Source organism: Neoarius graeffei, chromosome 5 (genome assembly GCF_027579695.1).
Source record: "Neoarius graeffei isolate fNeoGra1 chromosome 5, fNeoGra1.pri, whole genome shotgun sequence".
Classification (NCBI taxonomy): Eukaryota; Metazoa; Chordata; class Actinopteri; order Siluriformes; family Ariidae; genus Neoarius; species Neoarius graeffei.
The window spans coordinates 45,606,691-45,618,786 of NC_083573.1; the positions used below are offsets into that span (position 1 = coordinate 45,606,691).

The 12,096-nt window shown below is 43.0% G+C and overlaps 1 protein-coding gene across 1 annotated transcript in view; it reads left to right on the forward strand.

The window, feature by feature from the left end:
- Positions 1-12,096, forward strand: part of ankrd28b (ankyrin repeat domain 28b) — a 147,018-nt gene that overhangs the window by 54,340 nt on the left and 80,582 nt on the right. Inside the window, exons 2-7 of the mRNA XM_060921792.1 lie at positions 133-216; positions 378-456; positions 1,279-1,349; positions 1,451-1,651; positions 1,741-1,828; positions 3,442-3,584. Of these exons, the coding sequence (XP_060777775.1) occupies positions 133-216; positions 378-456; positions 1,279-1,349; positions 1,451-1,651; positions 1,741-1,828; positions 3,442-3,584 (666 nt within the window). The remainder of the gene's footprint in view (positions 1-132; positions 217-377; positions 457-1,278; positions 1,350-1,450; positions 1,652-1,740; positions 1,829-3,441; positions 3,585-12,096) is intronic.

A 12,096-nucleotide genomic window follows, 5' to 3' on the forward strand; every position in this document is an offset into this window, starting at 1 on the left:
GTGACAAAATAGCGATCAAAATGCATTCCTATATTTAATAAAATGAGAGAAATAGAATTTTGATGCTAAAAAAAAATTTGCCTTCAGGAAATCTATTTGTATTAACTCGCAAATGACTTTCTCATCTTTCAGCCTCCGCTGCTAAAAGCTATTTTCAACATTGACCCTGATGAAGTCCGGTCCCTCATTTTCAAGAAAGAGGATGTAAATGTGCAGGTAAGGTTTTGGTCAATCATCCCCCCCCCCCAACGTTGCACTGAAATAAAAATCCCGAACCAAAACTATATACTAACTGTATGGAACATAAATTGAAAAATAACAACCAAGCGCTGCTTCGAAAAGCGCAGTCGCTCAGAGCGTCTTCCTGTGTACTGTAGGATAACGAGAAAAGGACTCCGCTTCACGCTGCTGCCTATCTAGGAGATGCTGAAATCATAGAGCTCCTAATTTTATCAGGTAAACGCAAGCGACTTTTGCACTCATGAAGGAGGCTCAAAGAGCATCTATAGGGGTGTTCACACGGCACATATTTGCATCGATGCTGCACCGACCTGCTTACTAGAGAGAAGCGTGTTAGCACCGGTGCAGCCCCACTTGCGTTCACACGGCAGTTTTTGCGACCGTGCTATACGATAGTAATAATGTGGAAATGAAATATGCGCATGCGTGAAAATGTACTTCCTTTTCCCGGTTGTCATGGCATCACCAAGTGCTGGGAAAACAACGTGGATGAAGACACCAGTTTCCAGTGTTGCCAGATACTGCTGACGTTTTCCAATCCAAAATATGTTCAAATCCGCCAAAATGCACTTAAAACCGCCCAATCTGGCAACACTGGAAGACACGCAGTTCTGTTGTTGTTGATATTCGCTATTTTGGAAGCGCAAAATACCAGGATGCAAATTATGCAACGCCCGTATGTAATCAACTCTCCTCACGCGTAGCGAGTCTACCCCTGTAGCGTTCAGACGGCCCATTTTATATCGGTGCTGCCCCGCAAACTAGCATTTACTCCGGAGTAAATTTCTTAAACCACCTCCCGAGCAGGGTTAGATTTGCACCAGTTTACAGCTTTCAGGGGCTACACCGGTATAACTTTGTACCGTGTGAACGCTCTACCGGGGCAGCCCCGGTGCTACACCGGAGTAAAAGTTGCCGTGTGAACACCTCTTATGTCTTGTGCATCTCTTTTTCGTTTTTTTTTTTCTTTCAATGGCTAATTAATCCCAAGTTTGCTTTGAGTTTATTCTACTGAATGGTGGTCTTGTCTTTCCATAGGGGCGAGAGTAAATGCCAAAGACAATAAGTGGTTGACTCCTCTGCATCGAGCAGTAGCCTCATGCAGTGAGGTAATGCTTTCTGCCGATTTCATTGTGTGTATGTAGTTCATGCTGTACCTCCTGCGGTTAAGTGAAGCTCCTGTGTGTTTCTCTTCATGTCCACTCCGTAGGAGGCAGTGCAGGTGCTATTGAAACACTCTGCTGATGTGAACGCACGGGACAAGAACTGGCAGACGCCACTGCACGTCGCCGCGGCTAACAAAGCAGTGCGGTGTGCTGAGGCACTGGTGCCTTTGCTGAGCAACGTGAATGTGTCAGACCGAGCAGGCCGCACTGCGCTGCACCATGCTGCCTTCAGCGGCCATCTGGAAGTCAGTGTACACTTGTCCCCCATTACTTTCCATTTTTATACAGTATTCGAAGTCTTCAGTGTGGATAATAGTGACCCAATTGTTTTCAGATGGTAAGATTACTGCTCTCCAGAGGAGCAAACATCAACGCGTTTGATAAAAAGGACCGGCGGGCGATCCACTGGGCCGCATACATGGGTAAGCATTTTCTCCTGATGTTGTGCGTATATGTACTAGTGCATCTCAAAAAGTTAGAATATTGGGAAAAAGTTCAATATTTTCCATCAGTTATTTAAGAAAGTGAAAATGTTATATATTATAGACTCATTACACATAAACTAAAATGTTTCAAGCATTTTTCTATTTTAATTTTAATCAGTATGGCATACAGTACAAAAACATAAAAAAAACCCATCTCAAAATATTAGAATATTTCGAGTTTGAGTAAAACAGTATGAACACAGTGTATCTCTCGGTCTAGTTCAATACACACAACCACAATTATGGGGAAGACTGCTGACTTGACTGTTGTCCAGAAGATGATCACTGATGCCCTCCACAAGGAGGGTAAGCCACAAAAGGTCATTGCTGAAAAGGGTGGCTGGAAAAGGTGCACAAGCAACAAGGATGGCCGCAGTCTTGAGAGGATTGTCAAGAAAAGTTGATTCAAGAACTTGGGAGAGCTTCACAAGGAGTGGACTGAGGCTGGTGTCAGCGTATCAAGACCCATCATGAACAGACATCTTCAAGAAAGGGGATACAACTTTCGCATTCCTAATATCAAGCTACTCCTGAGCCAGAGACAATGTCAGAAGAGTCTACCCTGGGCTAAGGAGAGAAAGAAATGGACTGTTGCTCAGTGGTCCAAAGTCCTCTTTTCAGATGAAAGTACATTTTGCATTTAATTTGGAGATCACGGTTCTAGAGTCTGGAGGAAGAGTAGAGAGGCACAGAATCCAAGGTGTTTGAAGCCCAGTGTGAAGTTTCCACAGTCTGTGATGATTTGGGGTGCCATGTCATCTGCTGGTGTTGGTCCACTGTGTTTTATCAAGTCCAAAGTCAATACAGCCATCTACCAGGAGATTTTAGAGCGCTTCATGCTTCCATCTGCTGGCGAGCTTTTTGGAGATGCTGATTTCCTTTTCCAGCAGGACTTAGCACCTACCCACAGTGCCAAAACTACTACCAAATGGTTTGCTGACCATGATATTACTGTGTTTGATTGGCCAGCCAACTCGCCTGACCTGAACCCCATAGAGAATCTATGGGGTATTGTCAAGAGGAAGATGAGAAACACCCGACCCAAAAATACAGATACGCTGAAGGCCGCTATCAAAGCAACCTGGGCTTCAGTAACACCTCAGCAGTGCCACAGACTGATCACCTCCATGCCATGCCGCATTGATACAGTAATTCATGGTAAAGGAGCCCCAACCAAGTATTGAGTGTATAAATGAATATACTTTTCAGAAGTTGGACATTTCTGTATTGTAAATCCTTTTTTTGATTTATCTTGGGGAATATTCTAATAATTTGAGATACTGGATTTCTGATTTTCATGAGCTATAAGCCATAATCATCAAAATTAAAACAAAAAAGGCTTTAAATATTTTACTTTACATGTGATGAATATAGAATATATGAAAGTTTACCTTTCTGAATTAAATTATGAAAAAAAGGAACTTTTTCATGGTATTCTAATTTTTTGAGATGCACTAGTATATCTTGTGTTGATGTAAATAATCTGTAAATCCTAAGGTCTGAGCTATGACACTACATCCCTTCCTTTGTCAAATTCCCTTCTTCCGCAGGTCACTTGGAGGTGGTGAAGCTGTTAGTGTCTCATGGTGCCGAGGTGACTTGTAAAGATAAGAAGGCCTACACACCTCTACATGCAGCAGCCTCTAGTGGGATGATTAACGTGGTTAAATACCTGTTAGACCTGGGAGTGGATGTGAGTCTCATGATAATGACTTGTGGCATTGGAATAAAAAGCATAACAAGGCGGAGGGGGTGAATAGCTGTCAGGTGATGTTACCAGGAACAACAGTTGGGAAACCAAGCTTGATCATTATGTGGGTTGCCATGTGTAGAGTCCAGCAGTCTGCTTCTTTTGAGCTAACGTGTCGGCTTTATTAAGAGCAAAAACTTTAAGTATTTGGAACCAGCACCGTTGTTGTTGTTGTTTAGATAACTCAGGTTGTATGGTATAGACCTCTTGCAGTCATGTGACCGAATCCCGGCTGGAATGTAAACAGCCGCCATCTTGTCGGTCAACAACACAGCTGAATACTGCTGCACTCGTGTACAAAATGGATCAATTTCAACCAACGGACTACACGGCTCATTTTTCTAATGAACAGATAACTAGATATATGTCTAAAATAAACGACCTACAGATTAGTGACCCTTATCGATTACCAGACGTAGTTTTCACGACCGTGTCAGTGGATATTGAACTGCCAGAGGTGGAATACCCTCTGGCAGTTCAATATAATTACCTCATTAACTTTCCCTCGCTGTTCAGTGGTGAAGCACTGCGTGCTTATAAATCTCTGGACAGTTATCTTTACAGAAATTCAGGATTTGTCAGTCGCCCTCAGATGTGGCATCTTGTAAACAAGAAAATAACAATCCTCATTGGACGGGTAAGTCACTTAAGTATTGAGTACTAGTACTGATACCACATGGATATACTGGAATCAATACATGGCGAACCTGAGATGAAATGGTCACTGCACAGGCGCCAGTGATCGTTCTTTCCAGTCGGTACCCATGCCTTGTTGTTGTTGTTTGGATCGGCCTGGCTGATAGCAGCAATCCATTTTGCACGCCTGTCAGGGTCCCGTGGCAGCCTATGAAACTTTCTTCCCGATTTCTGACCTCTCCTGTTGTGGCATTTATATGCCATGCAACTCTCCGGCATTGTGGCACGGTAATATTTGCAGATTTGGGCGAAAAACAACGAAAGTCAGTGTCGGTAAATTGCGATGGCGGAAATATGGCGTTTGACCGACAAGATGGCGTCTGTTTACAATCTGGATCGGCTGTGACGTCACATGCAAGTGGACTATAGAGGCTGTGCATTGACGTCACGTTCCCACCAGAATACGCCCCCTTCAGTCGGACTGAGTGGCAAAACATAGTGCAACAAGCAGGCTTGTAGTCCAGGACTGTGACTCGAGTCCAGCTCGTGCCCTAATTTTAAGGACTTGTGACTTGACTTGGACTTGAGCACTGATGACTTTGACTTGGACTCGTGCATTAACTGCATTCGGACTCATAAATTGGAGACGAGGACTGATTTTTCTTTATTTTTTCGTAACATGCCATAATAATTTGGCACAGGATATTTATATCCACATTAATTTTTAATGTACAAGAGCATCACACCTGCGTGCCTTGGTGCGTGCATTAGATAGACTCTCGGGGGCGCTCCAGACAGCGCGCTCGCACCTGCACAGGATTAAGGCGCAATCAGCGCGCCTATATAAAAACTGTGAAAACACACTTACTTTGCAAAGTATTGAACTGCGTTGCTGATACATTACCGAGCCTTATTTCCTTGATTGGTTTCCTGATCCCCGATTTCCCGTTTCTCGTCTTTGATTCTGCCGAGTCTACGATAGCCTGTTTGCGACTCGCTTGACTTATTGCCCATTTTACGATTTTGCCTGCCGTTCTGGATTGTTTACCCTCTTCACTTGTATTAATAAACACATCTTCTGCACTTACATCCGTCTCCCAACCATCTCTGACAGAATACTTCACACTCCCTGATAAAGAGAAGCACATTCACCTGTTCATACGCCATGTTCAGGAACAAACTAGAACAGCCACCGTCAAACCATGCGGTTGGAGTCTTGTTCTCGGACTCGAATCGGACTCAACTCAATTATTTTATTTTTTTTAATGACTTGGACTTGAACACTGGGGATTCGAGACTGGACTCGAACTCGAGTTTTAGTCACTTGGCTACAAGGCTGACATTAGTCGGGGAAACTGCAAAACTGGGAGTAACTGACTACTTGCTTATTATCCCCCGCTGGCCGAAAGGCCTGAAGGGGGATTATGTCGTGGCAGTTTCCGTCCGTCTGTCCCGGGAAGGGTGCTCACCTTCTGAAATCAACTCCTCTCACAATTTGTGGAGGAATTTCACAAAACTTGGCAGGATTCTTTGTTATATGTCAGTAATACACAGATTGTAATTTCGTTCAATTCGGTCACATTTTACCAGAGTTACAACCCTTGATTAACAAATACCCTGTCCACATTAGGGATTTTGTACCGATATGAAACTACTTTCGTACTGCAACACCTGTCCACACTAGCAACTATACCGGTACAGTAGCGGTATAACTGTATCGGTACGAAACCCACAAATGTATGGGTTTCGTACCGGTACAGTATCGATACTGTAACGCTTCGCTGTAGTGTGGACAGATGAAGTGGCTCTGTATCGATACAAATATAATGCGCAAGCTCAATGAACCATTCCTACGTCTTCCGGGTTATTCATACAATACAATACGCACGTGCTTTCCAGCTGTAAATAAAACGTCAAAATGGCTCAAAACGACCGTGGAGCTACATGGAGCAAAGAAAGGGGGAGGGAGGGAGGGAGGGAGGGAGGGAGGGAGGGAGGGGGGGGAAAGAGGGAGGAAGAAAGGAGGAAGAGAAGGGAAGAGGGAGAAAGTGAGGGGGGAGAAAGGGAGATTCGTTTTCTTTTGTTCCTTTCTCAACTGCCTCGCGCGTTTTATACGATTCGACTGAATAAATGACCACCAGAAATACAGACTGTACATTGACAACAAAAAGCACACACACGTTGTTTCATCCGCCATATTCTCGGAAGGAAGTTACTCGGTAACCACGGAAACATTTGCGCACGCGCATTTCAACTTCCGTGAAAGAAAACCACAAACATTTCTCGCTAGTGTGGACAGATGCACTAAACTGTACCGGTATACTTTGTATCGATACAGTTATACCACTTTCGTACCGGTATAAGTGTGAACACAGCATAAATTATACCTTGATCATTTCACGAGACTGTTTTCCTTCTGAAATCAGCTCAATTTGTGGAGGAATTTCACCAAACCTGGTAAAAGGCATTGTGTTATATCAGTAGTACGCATATTGTGTTGTTGTTTTTTTTTCTCCTCAATTCGGTCACATTTTACCAGACTTGTAGCCCTTGATTAACAACCTTGTACTTTCAAGAGCACTCTTTTGGCAATTTCATCAAGGTGTGCTTGCTTTCTGAAATCAACTTCCCTCACAATTTTTATTATCCCCCGCTGGCCGAAAGACCCGAAGGGGGATTATGTCGTGGCAATGTCCGTCCGTCCGTCCGTCCTAGCAAGGGTACTCACCTTCTGAAATCAACTCCTCTCACAATTTTTGGAAGAATTTCACGAAACTTGGCAGGCGTCTTTGTTCTATGTTGATAATACACATATTGCAATTTCGTTCAATTCAGTCGCATTTTACCAGAGTTATGGCACAGTTGCCAGCGGGGGATATTGTGCTGTCAGAGCACTCTTGTATTAAAGGCAGTTGGACTCACCAGTGAGCCTTACACTCTTCCACAGAACCAGTGGTGTACCGTATGGACATTGACGTCAATAAAGTGTCCTTTTTATGGACTTTAGCTTTCGGTAGTCCATAAAAAGATGGTTCTGATTTCTTGTTGAATCTGTTTGTGCAGTCGATCACACCGCACAACAGCTCTTTCCCTTTTTAGATGTGTTTTTGTGGTATTCAAGTTGACCATTCCAGAGATGCCTACTAGTACGGATTGGCCATATTTTGTACGGAAAAGTTACGTAAATACGATGTTACGGCAAACAGTGTTATTCTGTACGGAATTATTATAAAGTCTTAAAAAATTCCAGTGAGTTGTTTTTAAATGTCCAAGCGACTTTTTCAATCCATGCGCGATTCACGGCGAAGCTATTTATTTTTACGACAACCACACATGCTGTGTGTGACATGCGCAGATTCCGCACATTTGTTCGCGCTATTTTCGATACGGTAGAATGGCCGTGCATTACACCCAGTCAAAAGGGCAATGGATACGCGCACTGCAAACTGTGTAGAACTGACATTAACATCACTCGTGGTGGTCGCGATGACTGCACGCGTCATGTCAACTACAAAAAAAAAAAACATATGGAGTATGCTGAAATGGCGAGTCAGGCGGAAAGTAAATCTGGGGGTATCCAGCAGTTTTTTACGAAATCTGTGGATGAAAAGACACGGAACGTGACACGTGCTGAAGCGGTGATGGTTGACCTGTGTTTGGAGTTGAACTTGCCAATTAGTGCCATGAAATGTGAGTTAAACTTATTCAGTTTCTTTTTACATGTATGATTTTTATTCACTGAAATATCAAACACTGGCTGTACTTCTTTAATTCAAAGTCTTTTCAGTGTTGCAAGTGCAAATGTACATGTAGTATGATCAAAAACAGAATTTTATGATTAGTGTTGTTGGGATTGTGGCAAAAAATTGATCATGCCACTGTTTTAAATACAATTATAAATGTCATTTTATTCAATGTGTCTTCTGAAGCATTATGCTGAAGTATTTATATATTGGGACATTAAGATAACAATGTCGGACTCTCTTTGGCATGAAATAAGACTTTTTTTTTTATTTATTTTATTAGAATCCGTTAACAGGTAGAACATTTTGCCAGGCAATATAATATAATACTTTTGAGGAGTTACATTCAATACCAATGATTGGTAGTCAACCGTAATGTCTGCAAACAGGGAACACTATTGTATTTATAAAAATGTGATATATTGTATGCTCTAGAAATTTGTTGAGTGGAAATTCAGTTGAGATGGCTGCTCGCGTTTTGTTTATTCAATTCACACAAAGTTCTTTTTAATAATTTAAATGTTAAACATATTGGTATATATACCTCTTTATAATGGAAATGCGCATAAATTAATGTTACTGAAAGTCATTCCAAAATACTGAAAAATGCTTTAAAGAATACTGAAATTCAAAAGTTGGGGTAGGCATCTCTGCCATTCATGGTGCCAATAGTCTTTTTGCCACTTAGTGGGCGTAACCGCAGTGACTTCCGCCAATGGTGAGATCACGTGTTCACCCTCTAATTGTTAATTGCTGCATCCTGTCTGTATTGCTGTCGCTTGTAGAATTTGTATAGGAGTATAGCAGCATAATATCTGAAAGGGTTTGCCATTTTCAACCGGTACTCTAGGATCATAGTAGTGAGCTTTCAAAATCTTGATCTTTTTCACCCAATTAACCCTCAACCTACAGATTAGTTGACCATCCTTGTAGACTCAGAAACTAGTCAGCTAGCTACAATGCTGAACAAATAGTTTCCTAGCGATAAGTTCGAACTGAATGCATTTAGTCACCAGGACTAGGAGACGATCATGAGTAAAGAAAGTATACAAGCGTTAAATTACCATTTATGCTTCACTTTTATGATCTTGAAGTGTGTTTATAAAGTGTATTTAAAACACCAGATGTCAACCAAAGTGCTACATGGTGGTGAAGTTAATTAAGCTCAAAAGAAAATGCTGTAAAATACACTAAATGACAGTTTATACTTAACAGTACAATATTTATTATATATACTAGAGGTCTGCGCGGGACAGAATTTTCAGTCCCGCTCCCGCATTGTGCAGTCCCGCTCCCGCAAAAAATTATGATTTTCAGTCCCGCGCCTGCCATATTTTGTCCCGCTCCCGCCCGCAAATCCCGCATGATGCAGACGTTTGCGCTATTTCTCACGAAAGTTCTTGTCATTGGCTTGGGGAATTAAACATGCTGAGCTTAGCTGAGCTCTCCACTGACCGATCCTTCATTTGTTGTAAGTTTATTGTTTAGACTCTGACATTCTGCTGACACATTCCAAGTTGAGCGCTGCATGCGCTCATGATTGACAGCTCTCGCTTTGCGCACTCACACTCCCACTTCCGAGTCTGTGGCTTTATGATTCCAACCGCGATTTCATTCTGCTCTCATATGAAGTGTTGCGCAACCACAACCAGCTCCTCAGATTATACACTGTCTATTTCTAGCTTTAAATTGAACAATCTGTGCGATACACAGTCCTTTTTAATACTAGTTAATACTTTTTAATACTTAGGACTAATACTCTTGACTTTTTAACGGTAAATGTACCTCTTTTTAAAGCAGCACTTACTTCTGAAGCACTGTGAGCTTCACTAGAGGAGCTCTGCTCTTCTGCCATGATCGGAGATCTCAAACACGGAAGAGCGGAAAGGAATCGGAAACGTACGCGAGATTAGACCACATCTGCAAATTTAGGCATCTTAAAATGTTTTTATTAATGCCAAAATATCCAGCACAAATTATATATGATAGACATAAATTAATAATTTATACATTTTATTTTAAACACCGTTTTTAGTTAGCGGGACTGCAGCTCATCACCTCTCCTGCCCGCGCCCGCATTGTGCACTCCCCCTCCCGCCCGCGCCCACAATGAGCTTTCAAAATTTGTCCCGCGCCGCACTGCTTTGCGTCGGGTCCCACGGGACTCCCGCGGGAGTGCAGGGCTCTAATATATACCCCCGCTCTGAAGGAAGGGGGGTGTACTGGTTTACCTCTGTCTGTCCGAAACACCCTTTTTCTCAGCAACCGCAAATCATAGCCACTTGGTACCAAACTTCAGCTTGGGGTTCTATACCACGTATACCGTTTTCAGGTCTGTCACACATCAACTTCCTGTTTACCGACTGAATGTATTTACAAAATTTTCAGAACGCTTTTCTCAGCAACTACAGTGCCTTGCAAAAGTATTCATACCCCTTGAACTTTTTCAAGTTTTTCCACCTTACAACCACGAACTTAAAAGTTTTTATTGAGATTTTGTGATAGACCAACACAGAGTAGCACATAATTGTGAAGTGAAACGAAAATGATAAATGGTCTTCAAAATTTTAAACAAATAAAAATCTGAAAAATGTGGTGTGCATTAGTATTCAGCCCCCTGTCCTCTGATACCTCTAAATACAATCCAGTGCAATCGGTTGCCTTCAGAAGTCATCTAATTAGTTAATAGAGTCCTACTGTGTGTAATTTACTCTCAGCATAAATACACTTGTTCTGTGAAGGCCTCAGTGGTTTGTTAGAGAACACTGAAGAACAAACAGCATCATGAAGACCAAAGAACTCACCAGACGGGTCAGGGATAAAGTTCTGGAGAAGTTTAAAGCAGGGTTAGGTTATAAAAAAAATATCCCAAGCTCTGAAGATCTCAAGAAGCACTGTTCAATCCATCATTCAAAAATGGAAAAAGTATGGCACAACTGCAAACCTACCAAGACATGGCCGTCCACCTAAACTGACAGAGCGAGCAAGGAGAGCACTGGTCAGAGAAGCAGCCAAGAGGCCCATGATCACTCTGGAGGAGCTGCAGAAATCCACAGCTCAGGTGGGAGAATCTGTGCACAGGACAACTATAAGTCGTACACTCCACAAATCTGGCCTTTTTGGAAGAGTGGCAAGAAGAAAGCCATTGTTGAAAGACAGGCATAAGAAGCCATGTAGGGGACACAGCAAACATGTGGAAGAGGGTGCTTTGGTCAGATGAGACCAAAGTTGAACTTTTTGGCCTAATTGCAAAGCGCTATGTGTGGCGGAAAACTAACACTGCTCATCAGCCTGCACACACCATCCCCACTGTGAAACATGGTGGTGGCAGCATCATGCTATGGGGATGCTTTTCTTCAGCAGGGACAGGGAAGCTGGTCAGAGTTGATGGGAAGAGGGATGGAGCTAAATACAGGGCAATCCTGGAAGAAAACCAGACTGCAAAAGACTTGAGACTGGGAAGGAGATTCACCTTCCAGCAAGACAATGACCCTAAGGCCAAGTTTACATTAGACCGTATCTGTCTCGTTTTCTTCGCGGATGCACTGTCCGTTTATATTAAAACGCCGGGAAACGGGAATCCGCCAGGGTCCACGTATTCAATCCAGATCGTGTCAGCTCCGGTGCTGTGTAAACATTGAGAATACGCGGATACGCTGTGCTGAGCTCTAGCTGGCATCGTCATTGGACAACGTCACTGTGACATCCACCTTCCTGATTCGCTGGCGTTGGTCATGTGACGCGACTGCTGAAAAACGGCGCGGACTTCCGCCTTGTATCACCTTTCATTAAAGAGTATAAAAGTATGAAAATACTGCAAATACTGATGCAAATACTGCCCATTGTGTAGTTATGATTGTCTTTAGGCTTGCCATCCTTCCACTTGCAAGTGGTAAGTGACGCGCATACCCGATATGCACTGAGATCACACACACAGCGGCTCAGTCCCGAATCACAGCTCGTGCGCTCCACTCGCGCGCTCTGTGAGCTGCGCAGGGCCGGAGTGCGCACCCTCCAGAGGGCACTCGCTGTTCAGGGTGGAGTGATTTGGAGCGCAGGATGCCTGCGGAGCCGAG